Below are 20,795 nucleotides of genomic sequence, written 5' to 3' on the forward strand. Positions count from 1 at the left end.
TCCCTTCCTAATAATTCCCAGCATGGCGTTGGCCTTTTTTATTGCAAACGCACACTGTCTTGACATTTTCAGTGAATTATCTACCATGACCCCAAGATCTCTCTCTTGGTCTGTCTCTGCCAGTTCACACCCCATCAACTTGTATTTGTAGCTGGGATTCTTGGCCCCAATGTGCATTACTTTGCACTTGGCCACATTGAACCGCATCTGCCACGTTGACGCCCACTCACCCAGCCTCAACAGATCCCTTTGGAGTTCCTCACAATCCTCTCTGGTTCTCACCACCCTGAACAATTTAGTGTCATCCGCAAATTTGGCCACTTCACTGCTCACTCCCAACTCTAAATCATTTATGAACAAGTTAAAGAGGATGGGACCCAGTACCGAGCCCTGCGGCACCCCACTGCTTACCGTCCTCCACTGCGAAGACTGCCCATTTATACTCACTCTCTGCTTCCTATTACTCAGCCAGTTTTTGATCCACAAGAGGACCTGTCCTTTTACTCCATGACTCTCAAACTTTCTAAGGAGCCTTTGATGAGGAACTTTATCAAAAGCTTTCTGGAAGTCAAGGTAAACAACATCTATCGGGTCTCCTTTGTCCACATGTTTGTTCACCCCCTCAAAGAAATGTAACAGGTTAGTGAGGCAAGATCTTCCCTTGCAGAACGCATGCTGAGTCTTCCTCAATAATCCGTGTTCATCAATGTGCCTACTCATTCTGTCCTTGATAATGGTTTCTACCAACTTTCCCGGTATTGAAGTCAGACTGACTGGCCTGTAATTTCCCGGATCTCCTCTGGAACCCTTTTTAAAGATGGGGGTGACATTTGCTACCTTCCAGTCCTCAGGAACGGAGGCAGATTTCAATGAAAGATTACAGATTTTTGTTAGAAGATCCACAAGTTCAACTTTGAGTTCTTTCAGAACTCTCGGATGTATGCCATCCGGACCCGGTGACTTATTAGTTTTTAATTTGTCTATTAGTTGTAGGACCTCCTCTTTTGTCACCTCAATCTGACTCAGGTCTTTCAACACCCCTTCCAATATTAGTGGTTCTGGGGCGGGCAAACACTTCTCATCTTCCACGGTGAAGACGGAGGCAAAAAATGCATTCAGCTTCTCATCCATTTCCCCATCCTCCTTCAGTAATCCTTTTACCCCATGGTCATCCAAGGGCCCCACTGCCTCCCTGGCTGGTTTCCTGCTTCTAATATATGGATCTCCAGCAGGGCCAGTGCGTGGGAGTAGGCAAAGAAGGCAGTCGCCTAGGGTGCTAGCTGGCCTAGGGGGCACCGCTGGGCACCCCCTCCGCTCCCCGATACATGACTCTGGCTCCTGACCACTGTTGCCTCATCCTCTCCCACCACCAAGCTGCCCTCAACAAAGCGAAGCCACCCCATATGTGACTTGCCCTCCCGCCTCGCCCTGTCCTGCTGCCACTCTCCTTCCTGGCATGGCTGGCAAGCACTTCTTCTCACAATTTTTTACAGTTTTAAAAAGTTTTATTAGTTGTGGTGTGTGTGTTCAAAGGGCATCAGCTTCCTGGTTGTTGGGCTCATGGGGCGTAGGGAAAGGGAGGTCCAGACTTCCATGGGATCAGCTGAAGACCCCTATGTCTTCCCACCATGGGGTTGAGGATGCCAGCTGGGGTCCAAGCCCCACCCCCCACTCTGTTTCCATGGCGCAGAGAGCCTAGCAACACCAGCAGTGCTCATGGAAACTACACTAACACCCACCAATCATAGCATGTGGTGGTTCCTCTGGACAGGCAGAGGGGGCAGAGCATGCTGATGTGGCCACACCCCCTGATGTCATACACAAAGCCAGGAGGAAAAAATGGCATGCCAGCATCCATCACTGTGAGGATCAGGGCCTTTTCCCCAGGGGGAATGTGGCGGAATGGAGTTCCGGAACTTCATGGAAACAGAATCCTCAAAAAATGTTAAAAGTTCATGTGTTTCTCCTTCATTTCCCTCTTGACAGTTCCAACTCCTCTTTTTCTGAAAGGAAAAAGAAAAGCCCCGAGGGTCATGGCGTGAGTGAAACGTCCCTTGGAATAAACACACCAGAGGGCCCGGGGACATATGTTCGAGCACCCACCTGCAACAGTGTTCTGCAAAGTGGACTCAAAGGGAGAGAAGAGGGCTGTTCCAACTGCGTCGCCCCTGCCCCACCCCTCCACAGCTCACTTGGCAGAGCCAGCTGTAAGACAAGTATTTCCATTCCCTTTTATTTCCCCTCTGACTTGCTGCTGTCTGTCTCTCTTCGCCCCCTCAGGGAGAAGCCTCTCTTCAGAGCCAAGTGAATGAAGGCAACTTTTCACAGACAGAGGTGGCCCAAGAGAAGGGGAAGGAGATGGAAGAGCAGAACCCAGAAGGACCTGGAACTGGCAAGAGAGCAAGAAAGAGCCCCCATCCCATCCAACCTGAAAGTGGTGCTGAATTTTGGAAAAGAGCTTTGTCAGAGGTCCTGGCTAAGGACAACATGACCGCAGATGTGTTTTGCCAACGCTTCCGGCAGTTCCGCTACCATGAGGCCATTGGACCCCGAGAGGTTTGCAGCCGGCTCCATGGACTTTGCAGCCAGTGGCTGAAGCCGGAGAGGCACACCAAGAAGCAGATCCTAGACCTGGTGATCCTGGAGCAGTTCCTGACTCTCCTGCCCCAGGAAATGCAGGGTTGGGTCAGAGGATGTGGGCCGGAGACCAGTTCCCAGGCGGTGGCCCTGGCCGAAGGCTTCCTCCTGAGTCAGGCAGAGGAGAAGAGGCAGGCAGAGCAGGTGAGGGGTTCTCTTCAGGTATGTCCAATGCAAGTAACAATCTTTAGCCTTATCCTAAAATTTCCCTGCCAGATAATTGCCCTGAGCCTCTTCTACTGGAGAATTTCTGATCCTTGCAGGTACCTCACCAGCTCTGCTGGGAGAAGGGTGCAGAGTCTGGAAGTGGGCAGGATCCATCCCTTGGTCTCTTTTCCATTCTATCTCTTACCCGTCTCCCTTCCCACTGTTTCAGATGCGGGGACCACCTTTGGAGATGGAAGCTGCAATCTCTGAGGCTTCCTTGGAGCAAGGGCAGAGGGTGCAGGCGGTGGAGCATGCCCAAGATGCCCTCTCCTGTGGTAAGGACTCGTTGTGCCTGGGGAGTCTGTGAATGTGATGGGTAGAGAGTTCAGGTCAGGGGGAAAAAATACATATTTCTACAGACAACTCAGAGTTAATTGGTGACACTCAGTGTCCTCAAACTGCGATGTCTCTAAAAGATTAGACAAACTCCAGGAGGTCAGTTTCTCCCATTTACTAAATAATTCATATCTATAAATGGTCTCAGATCGCCTGGGGAGGGGGGAAGGCAGACAGAGCTATTCAGTCTGCCTGGAGAACGGGGCCAGTGCTGGCATTTTTGGGGCCCTAGGCCACTAGTGCCCCCCAAATAATTGAGAAAATGAAGAGCACCAAACTTAAAACTTTTAACAGTTTTAATTTACTGGTTTTTAATTTTAATGTTTAAAAAAAACCCGTGATAAGTTATTAAAAAATTGTGAGAATATGGTGTGAACTTATATTTCCTTTCCCCCTGTGTTTTGTATTACAAGATCACCTTGATTGGAATTGTCAAAACTAATAGATATCGTAACAAAAAGATTCATAACATAAAATGTTAAAGATGATGTATAGCAGGGGTGGTCGACGGTAGCTTTCCAGATGTTTTTTGCCTACAACTCCCATCAGCCCCAGCCATTGGCCATGCTGGCTGGGGCTGATGGGAGCTGTAGGCAAAAAAACATCTGGAGAGCTACCGTCGGCCACCCCTGATGAATAGTTTGGAGATAATAATATGTGACAATTTATGTATTTTAAGAAAGAATTGCAGATGTAGACTTGTATTCTTTGAAAGTATTTTTTATGCAGAATAAGGTTAATATGTATTTATTGTTTTCTATTCTCTCTATTCCCTACCCCCAGTTTTCTGAAACTAATAAAACTTTTTAAAACTGTAAAAAATTGTGAGAAGAAGGGCTTGCCGGCCATGCCAGGAAGGAGGGTGGCAGCAGGACAGGGCGAGGCGGGAGGGCAAGTCACATATGGGGTGGCTTCGCTTTGTTGAGGGCAGCTTGGTGGTGGGAGAGGATGAGGCAACAGTGGTCAGGAGCCAGAGTCATGTATCGGGGAGCGGAGGGGGTGCCCAGCGGTGCCCCCTAGGCCAGCTAGCACCCTAGGCGACTGCCTTCTTTGCCTACTCCCACGCACTGGCCCTGCTGGAGATCCAGTTTGGTGTAGTGTTTAAGTCTGCAGACTCTTATCTGGGAGAACCAGGTTTGATTCCCCACTCCTCCACTTGCACCTGCTGGAATGGCCTTGGGTCAGCCATAGCTCTGGCAGAGGTTGTCCTTGAAAGGGCAGCTGCTGTGAGAGCCCTCTCAGCCCCACCCACCTCACGGGGTGTCTGTTGTGGGGGAGGAAGGTAAAGGAGATTGTGAGCCACTCTGAGCCTCTGTCCTTGAAAGGGCAGCTGCTGTGAGAGCCCTCTCAGCCCCACCCACCTCACAGGGTGTCTGTTGTGGGGGAGGAAGGGAAAGGAGATTGTAGGCCGCTCTGAGCCTCTGTCCTTGAAAGGGCAGCTGCTGTGAGAGCCCTCTCAGCCCCACCCACCTCACAGGGTGTCTGTTGTGGGGGAGGAAGGGAAAGGAGATTGTCGGCCGCTCTGAGACTCTGTCCTTGAAAGGGCAGCTGCTGTGAGAGCCCTCTCAGCCCTCACAGGGTGTCTGTTGTGGGGGAGGAAGGGAAAGGAGATTGTGAGCCACTCTGAGACTCTGTCCTTGAAAGGGCAGCTGCTGTGCGAGCCCTCTCCAGCCCCACCCACCTCACAGGGGGTCTGTTGTGGGGGAGGAAGGGAAAGCAGATTGTCGGCCGCCCTGAGACTCTGTCCTTGAAAGGGCAGCTGCTGTGAGAGCCCTCTCAGCCCTCACAGGGTGTCTGTTGTGGGGGAGGAAGGGAAAGGAGATTGTGAGCCACTCTGAGACTCTGTCCTTGAAAGGGCAGCTGCTGTGAGAGCCCTCTCAGCCCCACCCACCTCACAGGGTGTCTGTTGTGGGGGAGGAAGGGAAAGGAGATTGTAGGCTGCTCTGAGCCTCTGTCCTTGAAAGGGCAGCTTCTGGGAGAGCCCTCTCCAGCCCCACCTACCTCACAGGGTGTCTGTTGTGGGGGAGGAAGGGAAAGGAGATTGTAGGCCGCTCTGAGACTCTGTCCTTGAAAGGGCAGCTGCTGTGAGAGCCCTCCCTAGCTCCGCCCACCTCACAGGGTGTCTGTTGGTGGGGGGAGGAAGGGAAAGGAGATTGTAGGCCGCTCTGAGCCTCTGTCCTTTAAAGGGCAGCTGCTGTGAGAGCCCTCTCAGCCCCACCCACCTCACAGGGTGTCTGTTGTGGGGGAGGAAGGCAAAGGAGATTGTAGGCCGCTCTCTCGGTCCTTGAAAGGGCAGCTGCTGTGAGAGCCCTCTCAGCCCCACCCACCTCACAGGGTTTCTGTTGTTGGGGAGGAAGGGAAAGGAGATTGTAGGCCACTCTGTGCCTCTGTCATTGAAAGGACAGCTGCTGTGAGAGCCCTCTCAGCCCCACCCACCTCACAGGGTGTCTGTTGTGGGGGAGGAAGGGAAAGGAGATTGTAGGCCACTCTGAGCCTTTGTCCTTGAAAGGGCAGCTGCTATGAGAGCCCTCTCAGCTCCACCCACCTCACAGGGTGTCTGTTGTGGGACAGGAAGGGAAAGGAGATTGTAGGCCGCTCTGATCCTCTGTCCTTGAAAGGGCAGCTGCTGTAAGAGCCCTCTCAGCCTCACAGGGTGTCTGTTGTGGGGGAGGAAGATAAAGGAGATTGTGAGCCGCTCTGAGACTCTTTGGAGTGGAGGGCGGAATATAAAGCCAATATCTCCTTCTTCTGCTGCTGGTGAAAAAAGGGATCCTCCACCTTCTGGGGCAGCCAAGCTCTGAAAATCAGTCCCTGGGGGCCAATAATCATAGGAAAATCTGCCTTTGGTGCTTGTGCTTGAAGGGTCACCTGGGGGCTGCTGCGGGCAGCAGGGGGTGGAGGAGGGATGGCAGGCGATGGCCCAGCACTGCCAGGAACTTTGGGGAGGGTCTTGAGGTGGGACTTGGGACAGATGTGATATCTTGTTGAAGTTGCATCTGGCTGAAAACCTGGTTGTGAAGTTAGGATGCCCAAAAGCACTCTGAAAACTCATTTATATCACCCTTGAGTTTCCAGAAGTCACCTCTGGTCCAATGTGACGCTGATGGTTCGTGCTATGGCATTCCCACTTCAGAGCAAACACAAGTCTCTCAGAAATCTGAAATACGTTGGTAGCATTTATCATTCCTGAGGCTCATAGGACCCTGGTGCTTCTCTTCTAGCTCTCCCAGAATTTACTAAAAAGTGTTAAAAATGTGTTGAGTGTACACAGGGTAAGGTTTCCCAACCCCAGGAAGGAAGTGTGTGGAGCAGGGAACAAACAAGCAAACACCCTTCCTTCCTCCTTTTCTCAGGAACAGGCAGTGAAGAGATGCTGCTGAGCCGTTGTCTTTTCCAAGGTGTGGGAATAGCTCCTGCACCTCCAATCCAGGTAGGAGAGATGAGCAGGGGAGGGGGCACAGCCTGGGTCCCTCTGCCTTTCCAAGGAGGGCTTTTGCTCCTTCAGTTTCTACAAGGGGTCCGTGACAGATGTTGTTGCATATATCCATCCCAAGCCTTATTTTCTGTACCTTCCCAGACTACTCCCTTCCAGTGCGAGGTCTCTGAAGAGGAGGGAATCTTCTTTTTCTTCCAGGGCCCCTTTTCCTTGGAGGAGGTGTCCGTCTCTTTCACGGAGGCTGAGTGGGCCCTGCTGGATCCGGGACAACGAGCTCTCTGCAGTGAAGTCATGCTGGAGAACTATGGGAACGTGGCCTTTCTGGGTAAGGATCTTTCATGGCTGCCAAAGGTGCAAATTGCTGCAGTTGGGATGAGGAATGAATCCAAATATTGAACAGCAATGCATCATTTTGAGGTCAGTCCCACTGCTTGGGGAGAAGGTGTGGCTTGCTGGTTGAGCATCTGCTTGGAATTCAAAGGTCCACAATTCAATCACCAGCATCTCCTCCAGTCTTTCTCAGCAGGAAAACAATGTGAACTATTTAGAAGAGGAATAACAAAAAGCTGAGTGTGTGTCCAGCCCAGGTTTACCCAGCATATTTCCCATGATTTTTCTCTTACATTTTCCTTTGATTGATTGGGGATCTTGAACCTAGACTTTCCAGATAGTAGGCTGATACTGACCACTGAACATGACGGTCTCCCTGTTCTTGCATTGCCATATAGAAGTTGTAGATATTTTTTCTGGGGAAGACTATAGTTTTGTAGACAAACACATAGCCCTCAGTCTGTGCCATGGTGCCTTCACATGTTCTTGACCAACACATGAAACATCTTATGTACAAAAGCTCACAATACCTAGCCATGCAATGTTTTCCTTTGGGTCTTAGGCTCAAAACATTGACCATGGGATCTCTGTAATGTCAGTAACTCAAAAGTAGGTTTGCAGTTTACAGATGTGCACACTGAACAGCATATTCAAGATTGGTTCAGCATAGACATTGTCTCAGTTTGATGCAATAATCCATAGCAAGAGAGAACGTTTATCAGAGACTGTGAAACAAAATATTGTAAACGTGCTGATGTTTTAATCATGCTTTATTTTAAGTTTAATTTTTTTTTAATTGTGTTTCTCTGTGCCCTTTATAAAGTTTATATGTCTGCTACCTGACATTACATTGTATGACACACGTGGGCTGGTCCAACAAAGTCTCATTTATATCAAATCTGGCCCTCAACAAATGAATTTTACACCCCTCCTCTGTCAAGTCTGCAGATTCAATGATGAGTCAGTATGGATACAAAGACTCTATTTTATTGATACTGCTACTTGTGGCCTAAGCCAGGTCTTGAAAAGACTAAAGTACATACAGTAGATACATTGCATATAAGGTATACTTCAAAGGGATTCCTACGGAGGGGGGAATTGTGCAGAGGACATTCACACATAGATGTTACAAATACATTCTCATGTTGATTAGAGGCCCGTTTGGCCTTGATACTCCTCTCCCCCAAGCCTGAGCTGAGAAGGCACAGATAAGACTTTTCACACATTACCATTTCAAAGCAGGAACAGATCTCTAATGGGAGGGGGGAAAGGGGAAAGGATGAGCTAGCAGCATTTGGTTATACTTTGGTTCTACCCAGCATGCTCTTTGCTTGAGCCAGAGTTACAGACTTGACATCCTCTAGAGAGAACTACTCATCATGATGCAGTAAGAAAATATCAAGATGTACTAGCATGCCATGAGCATAAAGGTAGCCTGACTTCTCTCTCGTCTATACCAATATAGGCCCTCAGAAAGGCTCTAGAAGGCACCAGATCTTTATTTCTCTGTGGCCAACTTTTACCACACACCTTTCCATCTGGGTGGGATTACGAACGTCTGCTCTGCCCGTGATCTGGAAATGAGTCAAGAACGGAAGCCTGGGACTCCCGGGGTCACTAATCCTGAGTAGCAACTAGTTCAGTGCGTACCTGGGAAGAGCGCACACAAGTAAAGCGGGCTCCTTTTAAGAATATATAAACATTTATCAAGGATTTAATAGAGTAGATCACTGAACAGCAGAGTTTCTGCATCTCAGCAACATAAAAACAAGAAAAGCTGACAGTTCTACCTAAGATATGAAATACTTAGATGGCACCTTTGGTTGCAGCATAAGAATTCCAACTGTAGCCAAAGTTCCTCTAGAGAGAACTATTCATCATAATGCAGCAAGAAAATATCGAAATGCACTAGCATGACAAGAGCGAAAAGTTAGCCCGGCTTCCCTCTCGTCTATACCTATATTATAGTTTCTATGGTCAGGTGGTCCTGATCACCCAATCAAGGGTCCTGCTTGATGGAAATTTCCAGAGGCTGTCCTTTTATAGGACTGGATATTGGTTCTCATGATTAACCAGGGGTCGCTTTGTAGAAAAATAGGTGGTGGAACTCATCCAGGGACTGTTACGCAGCTGCACCTACTATTCAATGGACAAGGTGGGGAGGAGGAGGGGGAACCCTCAGAAAGGTTCAGGAGCTGTGCTCCTGTGAGCTCCTGCTGAATCTGAGGCCTGCGATTAACCAATGGCCACACTCTGGGATCTGGCAGCTGCAGAGAGACCCAAGACTACTCTTTTTAAGATGGCCTTCGCCTAACATTGAACCAAGATAGATTCGCTGTAGACGTATCTCGCCATTAAATTTATCAAAGATCTTTAATATAGCACCGCAAATGTTTGCATTTTAATAGAAATGTTGGTTTAAATGATGGTTTTATATAATGTAGTATTTATTGAATTATATGATTTTATTGTATATTGAATTCATGTTGCGAGCCGCCCTGAGCCTGCTTCGGCGGGGAGGGTGAGATATAAATAAAATATTAAAAAAAAATGAACCCCCTTGAGTCATGCTAGGCCACTTAGTAATCACTGTAACCCTTGGGGGAAATAGGATTCTTTACCTTACAGATCATAGAATCATAGAGTTGGAAGGGACCTCTAGGGTCATCTAGTCCGACCCCTGCACCATGCAGGAAAATCACAGACACCTCCCCCTAAATTCACAGGATCTTCATTGCTGTCAGATGGCCATCTAGCCTCTGTTGAGAAACCTCCAAGGAAGGAGAGCCCACCACCTCCCGAGGAGGAAGCCTGTCCCACTGAGGAACTGCTCTAATGGTCAGGAAGGTCTTCCTAATGTTGAGCCGGAAACTCTTTTGATTTAATTTCAACCCATTGGTTCCATTTCCTTATTATTGGCTCAGATTTTGAACTTTGATCGTGACCATGTTGCCGTCCTTCCAGAAGAAGTTTTAGCCTTCCCATTTCTTTCCCCGTGTAAGAACAGGGTTGCCATTTTCTGGAGAGTTGGGGAAAGTCAGGGAAATTGGTCTCAAGTCAGGGAAACTGGGATTAAAATATATTCAAGCGGTGGATTTTTGACCTGCTGCTGCAAGAGCCTGATCTGTTCTTATGGCAATTGGAATAGAGGAGCAGAATACAAATAAAACTGAATGACGCCCTTTCCCAGCGCCACCTTTTTCTCAGCGGCACCCTCAGCAAGCAGCCTCGTGTGTTTGTTGAGCTCTGCATGATTTCCGAGGTCTGCCTGTAACATTTGCAAAGCAAGGCTAGTTTAAATGTTTAGCAATTTGCAAACTTTAAACATCTAACTGTTTTCATTGCTACCCGCTAGTACTGCACTTAATTTCCATATAAAGATAAGCATGTTTTTGGGTCATTCTTGTGTATGGAGTGGATGCTTTGTCTCCTGCTAAACCCAGCACAGAGTTGCAAATGAGTTTTGCCACTGTTGGATTTCACAGGCGATTAGCACTTTCTACTCTGCACCATGCAAAGTAAATTTTGGAAATGCGATTGCTTGTTCCTGCTGGAGTTTACAGAGTACCGGCTCTCTCACCCTCTTTCCTGACTTCTCCCATGCACAGAGGTTGTAAATGAGGGTTGTTTGCATCTCTAGATTGCAGAAACTCCACCTCCTTTCTTGCAGCTGATCTGCTCATTGCACTTTCTGTAACCAGAGAGTGAAAGTGAAATTTCCCAACTTTGGGAAGTTTCTACTTGCCAGAAAAAAATCTGCTAGCATCTTGGTGTCAGGGAGGTGGTTCTGTGAACGGATGTTTCTGAAATAGGCTTCCCAATCCCCAGGTCCCAGCGGGGGATCCCCTGATTTTACAGGCTTCCCCCCTCCCCCAGCCAGCTGGCCAGCGGGGGAAGCCCCACCCCACAGCCATTATGCACCTCCACAAAAGATTCCCATACGGAATGATGGGGAATTGATCTGTGGGTATCAGGGGCTCTGGGGGGGCTGTTTTTTGAGGTAGAGGTGCCAAATTTTCAGTATAGCATCTAGTGCCTCTCCCCAAAATACCTTCCAAGTCTCAAAAGGATTGGACCAGGGGGTCCAATTCTATGAGCCCCAAATAGGGTGCCCCTATCCATTATTTTCTATGGAAGGAAGGCATTTTAAAATTTATTTATTTATTACATTTGACATATCCTGCCCTCTCCGCAAGCGGACTCAGGGCGGCTCACAGTATCGTATAAAAGGTGTGCTGTCCCTTTAAATGTGATGGCAAGAACTCCCTTGTTCAATTATGCTTGTCACACCCTTGCTCCTGGCTCCGCCCCAATGTCTCCTGGCTCCACCCCCAAAAGTCTCCTGGCACCACCCCAAAGTCCCCAGATATTTCTTGAATTGGACTTGGCAACCCTATTCTGAAACCACATTTTGAAGATGGCTTCTAAGAGGACAGTTTTTAATATGCAGTGGCTGGATTTCAAACTTCGTCCTGACTTTGTTCCACGGCTATCACCAGTTGCTGGAGACAAATGTAAAGGTCATTGTAAAGTGTGCTACAAAACGGTTGAACTAAGTAATATGGGAACTAGAGTCTCATACACAAGGACCAAACCGGCTCTCCAGTAGCACCTTTAAGACCAACAAAGTTTTATTCAGAAGGTAAGCTTTCTTGTGCATGCTCACTGTACCTCATTCCTCGCCCAAAGGAGTGTGCATGCACACGAAAGCTTCAGTTCGGAATAAAACTCTGTTGGTCTTAAAGGTGCTACTGGACTCCTGCTTTGTTCTGTTGCTTCAGACCAACACAGCTGCCCACCTGGATCTATGCACAAGGACCATTAGATCAGAAGAATCTGAAAATTAAATCAAGTCAGCAGCCCATCACAATACGTTTAGGTTCAAAGCCAAGTACAAGTTCGGATAGTGAAACGAAAGAGAGTGATGAGACAGACCCTGCGAAAACTGTAAAACATGATCAGAGCGATGAAAATGGCAAAGGATTACCCACCACACAAACTAGTATGGCTGCCTATGTAATCAAGGACTGTCAGAACAGCAAAGTACCTGTGGGCTTTGCAACTGGTGATGAAGATGTCATTTAACTCTTATAACAACATCATGTCAAGCATGCTATTTCTACATACACGATAGGCATGACAAAGATGAAACAGAACACCCCCCTGGCCTCTTCCTTTTCCTGACCTTTGCAATGAAAGGGGGCGTAATAAATCCATCTGAACCCAGGATGTTTAGAGTAACCTTGCAGTAACGGTGTAGAGTGCCTCTCCCCCCTGATTCACACAGACAGGTCTTATCGGCTCTTGGAGAAAGTGTGAGAAAGGGAGATATTTTTATTATCTGATATTCCTTAGCCATAAAAGAGATATTAGCTAGTAGTCTTTGAACCCGTGACTCAAATGGCATCTGTATGTTATTCTTTTGAAGTTATCTGTATACTATCCTTTTGAAGTTTCCCTATAAGTAACTGCAATGATATGTACGTCATTACTTTCAAGGATTCCGTTCTTGACCAAGCTATGGAGTTTTTACAATAAAGCAGCTTTTGATTCAAAGAACAAAAGCTTGAGAAATATCGATGCTCGACACATCAGCGAGTTATTCAAGCGAATGTTCTCAGATAGCCAGATAGCTCAACTGTTTCATCTTTGAAAAACAAAAGCAATGTATGCTTTTGGCTTGGCACCATATTTCTCTTATCTTTTACTGAAGCAGCTGAAACAATGCCAAACATTTGTTATCTGTTTTGATGAAGCTTTGAATAAGCTGGTTCAAAAGGGACAGATGGATTTAGTGGTTCGTTTTTGGGGTGATTACTGTTATTACAAGTATCTATGGCTGGACCTAAGATCATGGCATCCGGCCCATCACACCTTGGCAAATAGAAGGGGAAGACGTGGAAGTAGTGACAGACTTCACATTTCTGGGATCCAAGATCACTGCAGATGGTGACTGTAGCCATGGAATTAAAGGACATTTGCTCCTTGGGAGGACAGCTATGGCAAAACTGGGCAGTATAATAAAAGGCAGAGACATCACCCTGCCAACAAAAGTCCGGATAGTCAAAGCGATGGTATTCCCAGTAGTAAGGTATGGCTGTGAGAGCTGGACCATAAGGAAGGCCGAGTGCAGAAGAATAGATGCTTTTGAGCTGTGGTGCTGGAGAAGAATCGTGAGAGTTCCTTGGACTACAAGAAGATCAGTCAGTCCTAAGGGAAATCAACTCTGACTGTTCCCTGGAAGGTCAGATGCTGAAGCTGAAGCTCAAATACTTTGGCCACCAAATGAGAAGGGAGCACTCCCTGGAGAAGACTCTGATGCTGGGAAAGACAGAAGGCAAAAGAAGAAGGGGATGGCAAAGGATGAGATGGCTGGACAGTGTTACTGAAGTAACTAACATGAATTTGAGCAGACTTCGGAGGACGATACAAGACAAGAGGGCCTGGCGTGACTTGGTCCACGGGTCCGCAAAGATTCAGACTCGACTGCGCGACTGAACAACAACAACATGGATGGGTCAAATGTAAATCACCTTTTTCTGAGAAAACTCAAAGAAGAAATTAAAACCAACCTTGACTGTAAAGAAGAAGGCAAAGAACTGATTGACTTTGGAACGTGTAGCTTTCACGTTGTACATGGGTCTTTTAAAACAGGATTGCAAGCAGTGAAATGGGACCTGATTTCAGTCTTGTGCAACATGTATTATCTGTTCAAAGATTCCCCAGCTAGGAAGGAATCATACACTGCTATGACTGGAAGCACACTATTTCCCCTGAAGTTTTGCTCCGCTAGATGGTTGGAGAACATTAAGCGTCTTGCATGAAGAAACTGTTGTCTTTCGTCATCCGGTTTACGATGTTATCTTGAACTGTGGAGGACTTATATCTCTTGTAATTGATAGGAATCTGTTGCAGGCAGGCTTATGTATGCTACACAGAGCACTTGGAGGCTAAACACTATACACAACAAGAAGAAATTCAGAAGAAAGAAGAAACTTGAGGGGCAAATTAAATGTCTTGAAGATGCTAAAAAAAAAGACTGAGAGAAGAAGCCAAAACAGAAGAGGAAACCATTAATGAGAAACTAAAAGAGTTACAAAATAAAAAGAAAACTGTAGAAGTGATAGTTTTGTATCTTAAATCTTCATTCTTTAAAAACAGATTATTTGTATTCTAATTTGATTATCACTGTAATTTCAAAACTATAAGTTTCGTAATGTGGCTTCAGGGAAACCAGTTTAGACAGAATGTTTATATAATTTTTAGTGTGCCTTTAATACAATAACGAAAATGTTATGTCATTTGTTAGCATTCAGAGTTTACTAGAATAGAAGTTTGTATCTTGGTGTAATTTTTGGTGCAATTGTAAAACAGATGTTGCTGCAGCTAATGTTGAAAGAAGCGGATATTAAATCTCTTACTTTGACAAATATTTTTGCAGTTGAGACTTGTGTAGTTTTAGAGTAGAGCATTTCACTAAGCCTTGTATTAATGCAACATCACTCATTAATTTTTAAACTTGTGGTTATATTTGAATGGCAGTCAGGGAAATTGACAACCGTTGGTCAGGGAAAGTCAGGGAAATGAAAAATAAAATTTTAGTGGCAACCCTGAAGAAAGATCACTTTTTCTCTCTTTATCTCCCTCTAAGCCAGAAGTACAAGAGAGACTATGGTGGAGACAGAGAACGGCCTTGCATTTGAAGAAAGGCTGGAGAGTTCTTCTAGAGGATCCCAAGAGCATATTTCCTTCCCAAATGAGCTGGTTCAGAGTGAGTGTCCTTCACTGTTATATCAAGAGAACAAGCCACGAATAACCATACGAGATTCCTGATTCTCTTCTGAGCAACATTTGGTTTGGTGCAGTCACACAGGCCGGTGGGTAAGGAGGGAGGCCTTAATCTGGAGGCTCACAAGCTCCTTCTGGGCAAGAGTTCAGCTGAAGTTCCTCATGGGTGGGGGAGGTATCCTTAAATACTAGATATTCTTGGGGAAAGGTGGAGGGGTGGTTAAGATCAGTCCAGCTGCATGAAGCCATAGGGCCATCAATCCTTTCTTCCTGCAGTCACATAGATGTCTTTGGATCTTTCCAGCCTTCCCAACTGCTAACAAGATCTCTCTATTTATTCTAGCAAAGGATGGTCACAGGAACGAGGAAGGCAATAAACCGCTTCAGCAAATGCCAGGTAGAGTTAAAAATGAAGACTTGAACAAAAATGTCAGGAATCAAAGGAGAAGGAAGAGAAAGAAAGGTGGCTGTATGGTTGAGAAGGGTGATGGAAGACAGTGGAGTATACATTTTCCAAAGCACAGGAAAATGAACACAAATAAATCCATTCAGTGCGGAAAGGATTTTAGAAATAGATCACAGCTTCTTGTGCACCAAAGAATAAAGAAAAGGGAGAAACCTGAATACTCAGAGACCAGACAGAAATTCAATCTCAGTAGTAATCTTCAAAAGGATCAGAAAACTCACACAAGGGAGAAACGTTTTGAATGCTCAGAGTGTGGAAAGAGATTCAAACAGAGTGGCAATCTACAAAAGCATCAGAGAACCCACAAAGGGGAGAAACCTTTTGAATGCTCAGTGTGTGAAAAGAGGTTTATCACAAGTGGCCATCTTCAGTGTCATCAGAGAATCCACACAGGGGAGAAGCCTTTTGAATGCCCAGAATGTGGAAAGAGATTCACTTGGAATAGCAGTCTTCAACTGCATCGCGGAACCCACACAGGAGAGAAACCTTTTGAATGCTCAGAGTGTGAAAAGAGCTTTAGTACGAGTGGCCATCTTCAGTATCATCAGAGAACCCATACAGGAGAGAAGCCTTTTGAATGCTCAGAGTGTGGAAAGAGATTCGTATTGAGTGGCGATCTTCAAAAGCATCAGAGAACCCACACAGGGGAGAAACCTTTTGAATGCTCAGTGTGTGGAAAGAGATTCAGCACAAGTGGCCATCTTCGGTGTCATCAGAGAATCCACACAGGGGAGAAGCCTTTTGAATGCTCCGAGTGTGGAAAAAGATTCAGTCAGAGTGGCAGTCTTCAAATGCATCAGAGGACCCACACGGAGGAGAAACGTTATGAATGCTCAGAGTGTGGAAAGAGATTCAGTCAGAGTGGCAATCTTAAACTGCATCACCAAACCCACACAGGGGAGAAACCTTTTGAATGCTCAGAGTGTGGAAAGAGATGCAGTACAAGTGGCAGTCTTCAGAATCACCAGAGAACCCATACAGGGGAGAAACCTTTTGAGTGCTCAGAGTGTGGAAAGAGATTAAGTACGAGTGGCAGTCTTCAGAATCACCAGAGAATCCACACAGGTGAGAAACCTTTTCAATGCTCAGAGTGTGGAAGGAGATTCAGTACGAGTGGCAGTCTTCAACGTCATCAGAGAACCCACACAGGGGAGAAACCTTTTGAATGCTCAGAGTGTGGAAAGAGAGTTAGTACAAGTGGCCATCTTCAATATCATCAGAGAACGCACACAGGGGAGAAGCCCTTTGAATGCTCAGAGTGTGGAAAGGGATTCATATTGAGTGGCGATCTTCAGAATCATCAGCGAACCCACACAGGGGAGAAACCTTTTGAATGCTCAGTGTGTGAAAAGAGGTTCACCACAAGTGGCCATCTTCAGTGTCATCAGAGAATCCACACAGGGGAGAAGCCTTTTGAATGCTCAGATTGTGGAAAGAGATTCAGTCGGAATGGCCATCTTCAATATCATCAGAGAGCCCACACAGGGGAGAAGCCATTTGAATGCTCAGAGTGTGGAAAGAGATTCAGTCAGAGCGGCAATCTTAAACTGCATCGCCAAACCCACACAGGGGAGAAGCCATTTGAATGCTCAGAGTGTGGAAAGAGATTCAGTCAGAGCGGCAATCTTAAACTGCATCGCCAAACCCACATAGGGGATAAGCCATTTGAATGCTCAGAGTGTGGAAAGAGATTCAGTCAGAGTGGCAATCTTAAACTGCATCGCCAATCCCACACAGGGGAGAAACCTTTTGAATGCTCAGAGTGTGGAAAGAGATTCACTTGGAATAGCAGTCTTAAACTGCATCGCCGAACCCACACAGGGGAGAAACCTTTTGAACGCTCAGAGTGTGGATAGAGATTTAGTACGAGTGGCCATCTGCAATATCATCAGAACCTGCACAGGGGAGAAGCCCTTTGAATGCTCAGAGAGTGGAAAGATATTCATGTTGAGTAGCAATCTTCAAAGGCATCAGACCACCCACACAGGGGAGAAGCCTTTTGAATGCTCAGAGTGTTGAAAAAGATTTAGCACGAGTGGCAGTCTTCAACTGCATCACTGAACTCACACAGGGGAGAAGCCTTTTGAATGCTCAGAGTGCGGAAAGAGATTCAGTGAGAGGGGGATTCTTCAAGAGCATCAGAGAACCCACACAGGGGAGAAACCTGTTGAATGCTCAATATCTAGCCCATGCTCACCACACCTGGACTCGTAAATGGCCCCAAGGGAGGCTTTCATGATAGAGGGACACCATCCCAATGAATGAGACCACTCTCCTGTTACTCTAAGTGATTGTGAGGGTCTCCTGAGTTTGTTGGGGGAATTAGCTAGGAGGCGCAGACAATGTGAGAGGGGGGTAACAAGCAGGATCTCCACCTATATTTATGGGGATTTTTCCCTCAGTAGTACTCTCAAATGAACCAGGCCTTAATTAATGAAATAATTTTATTAATAAAAGTTAATGAAATAAAAATTAAAAAGTTATCACTTGAAGAGCACTCTAAACACACATACGGGTTCAGAAAATAAAGGTAGTAGCATATAGAGACAAAAAGGAACTTCTATGGGACTATATTACCTGTCCAGAGAACACAGATCCAAGTAGAAGGATAGCAAAACAAACCAGCGTACCACTGAAGTGTACCCAACCTTGTGTCTGGGGGTGTAAGTCAGTGGTCATCCAAACAGACACGCACAGTCTCTTGGTGGTTGATGTAATTTTGAGCAATAATGTGATTGCTGCTAGAACAATGCAGTGAGGGTGTGAATGGAAGATTGCATTTGAACCAGAAACACTGCATAGCTTTTCTAGGGGTTGTGAATGCAGTGTACCATTCATGTGAAAATGTCTGTTGTGTTTGGTGACCTCTAACAGACAGGACAAGAGAACTATTACAAAGGGGTGTTAAGGGAGTAAAATGGTTTTGACTGTAGACTCACATAGGATGAACCAAGTAAGAGAAAATCAGGCAAGGTGGGGGAGTGGGTTAACTGTACTCCCTTTTCTCGAAATTAACCTTTGGCATTGATGGATTTGAAAGAGGGAAGAGAACTGCCAAACGCCAGACCTTTGCACCTTTAGGACCACTTTTCCCAGATAAGCCTCTGGCCAGTATTTGATGACCCACATTCCATGTGATTGTAGGACCTATTTTGATCCTATTTGCAGACCCAGTAAAAGTCTTGAGCAGAGGTGGCCAACGGTAGCTCTCCAGATGTTTTTTGCCTACAACTCCCATCAAGCCCCAGCCAGCATGGCCAATGACTGGGGCTGATGGGAGTTGTAGGCAAAAAAAACATCTGGAGAGCTACCATTGGTCACCCCGGGTCTAGAGGAATGACCCTGTGTGACGTTGAGAATGAAGGTTGCCTGCATCACCTTCTCCAAGGTACCTGACTAGTCCTTTGAGGGAGGAGGGGTCCAGGCATAACACGCCCCCCCCCCACTGAAGAGCTTTTGGACCTCTGTTTCTGATGAGTTCCTTCAAAGGACCCGGTGTTGTTGGTTCAGAAAGGCTGAGAACGTAGTTACACCAAGGAGGGAGGGAGCTTTTAGTGGTTCCCCTCCTCTGAAACTTACTACTTCAAGTTATCTGCCAATCTAACTCTGACTTCTTCAAATCTGGCACAAACAGTTCCTTTCCCAGAGCCTATGAAGGAACAGACGTTTTGAGGGTAGGAGACATCTACAGCCTCTCTGCTGCTGGAATAAATATAGTGTAACCAGCCGGCATCCTTCATTCACAGACATTTTTATCTGAGAAGCAGTTCTAGAGAGGCATTTCTCAACTCTATTCCTTCCCTAGTTCAGCCTGCTGGGAGCTTTTCCCAGCTGAAAGCATTCTGGCAGTAGGAATAATTTGAGCGGAAAAAAACAAGTTGTGTTCCCTAACCCAAGAATTCAGTAAGATCAATGGGCTCCATAGGGTACGGATGAGAATTGGTCCAGGGGTATCTGGCACTCCGGGGGAGGGGCTGGCTTGTAAGATGTTGGCACCAAATTTGTTCCATCATTGCTTGTGCCTGTCCTCCTCCCACCCCCCTAGTTTACAAATGGACCAGCAGTCCAATCTTTGGGATCTAAAGAATAAGAAGGTGCCCTCTTCCTCCATTTTTCCCCATGGGGGGCGGGAAGGTACTTGAAGGGACTGCCCCTCTAAATCTATTCCTTCTCCAAGCCATGCAACTCCATGGAAGTGAACTCTGAAGACAAGGTTCACGTGCCCCGGAGTTGCATGGTTTGGAGAAGGGAGACATCAAAAGGGACAGTCCTTTTAAATTTGGACAGCTGAATCAGCCCCCCAGAATCATAGAAGGGCTCGGAAGCATTTTCACAAGAACCGAAATGCTGATATTTTGGCGCAAACATCCAGTCTGCCATTTTTAAAAGCCTAGGCCTTTTCCATCATGGCTCTGACTCTGTAGATGGGCCTCCCTGCAGAGGTGGGGATGGTGCCCTGCTCAGAGATCTTCAGGAGGGGTCGCAAGGCCTGCTGGTTTACCAGGGCTTTTATTGGGGTTCAGATTCCAGGGATCTCTTAAGGGAGTGAGGGGGAGAGCTGTGAAGTTTGCAGTGGTTCAACTGGGAATATTTATTATTGTAAGCTGCCTCTGGTTCCAGTAATTTGAGATGAGGAAAAGTTTTGCCAATTCTCTCCATCCTGTGCGTAGTTTTATAACCCCCAGTCAAATCTCCCTTTAGTTTAGTGAAGAGAGCCAGTTTGGTGTAGTGGTTAAGTGTGCGGACTCTTATCTGGGAGAACCAGGTTTGATTCCCCACTCCTCCACTTGCACCTGCTGGCATGGCCTTGGGTCAGCCCTAGCTCTGGCAGAGTTGTCCTTGAAAGGGCAGCTGCTGGGAGAGCCCTCTCAGCCCCACCCACCTCACAGGGTGTCTGTCGTGGGGGAGGAAGATAAAGGAGATTGTGAGCTGCTCTGCGATTCAGGGTGGAGGGCGCCTATTCAGTTTATTTCTAAACTGAATAGGCCCCGAATCTTCAACCTTTCCTCAGTTCCTCCAACCCCTTAAACACCTTGGTTGCTCTCTTCTGTCCTTTTTCTATCCCTGCAGTTTCCTTTTTCAGATACATTGACTAGAACTGTACTCCAAATGAGGCTGCTCCATACATCTATGGAAAGTAAAGGTCACCTGTGCAAGCACCAGTCGTTTCCGACTCTGCTGTGATATTGCTTTCACGTTTTCACGGCAGACTTTTGACGAAGTGGTTTGCCATTGCCTTCCCCAAAAAAGGCAATGCCATGCTGGGAATTATTAGGAAGGTAATTGAAAACAAATCAGCCAGTATCATAATGCCCCTGTATAAATCGATGGTGCGGTCTCATTTGGAGTACTGTGTGCAGTTCTGGTCGCCGCACCTCAAAAAGGATATTATAGCATTGGAGAAAGTCCAGAGAAGGGCAACTAGAATGATTAAAGGGCTGGAACACTTTCCGTATGAAGAAAGGTTGAAACACATGGGACTCTTTAGCTTGGAGAAACGTCGACTGCGGGGTGACATGATAGAGGTTTACAAGATAATGCATGGGGTGGAGAAAGAGAAAGAAGTACTTTTCTCCCTTTCTCACAACACAAGAA

General features: G+C 46.6%; 1 protein-coding gene across 1 annotated transcript; it reads left to right on the plus strand.

Moving 5' to 3' along the window:
- The first annotated feature begins 2,277 nt into the window (after window positions 1–2,277).
- Window positions 2,278–12,031, plus strand: LOC132571573 (zinc finger and SCAN domain-containing protein 21-like). Its single transcript, XM_060238373.1, has 2 exons — window positions 2,278–2,799; window positions 11,738–12,031. The coding sequence occupies exons 1-2, from the start codon at window positions 2,359–2,361 to the stop codon at window positions 12,029–12,031; spliced, it is 735 nt and encodes a 244-aa protein (XP_060094356.1). The 5' UTR covers window positions 2,278–2,358.
- Window positions 12,032–20,795: the final 8,764 nt, after the last annotated feature.

The sequence above is a fragment of the Heteronotia binoei genome, chromosome 5, assembly GCF_032191835.1.
Source record: "Heteronotia binoei isolate CCM8104 ecotype False Entrance Well chromosome 5, APGP_CSIRO_Hbin_v1, whole genome shotgun sequence".
Taxonomy (NCBI): Eukaryota; Metazoa; Chordata; class Lepidosauria; order Squamata; family Gekkonidae; genus Heteronotia; species Heteronotia binoei.

Coding starts and splice junctions, on each gene's coding strand:
- LOC132571573 (XM_060238373.1), top strand. CDS start 2,359: ATGGAAGAGCAGAACCCAGAAGGACCTGGAACTGGCAAGAGAGCAAGA. Junction 2,800..11,737: donor AGGTGAGGGGTTCTCTTCAG/GTATGTCCAATG, acceptor AGACCAACACAG/CTGCCCACCTGGATCTATGC.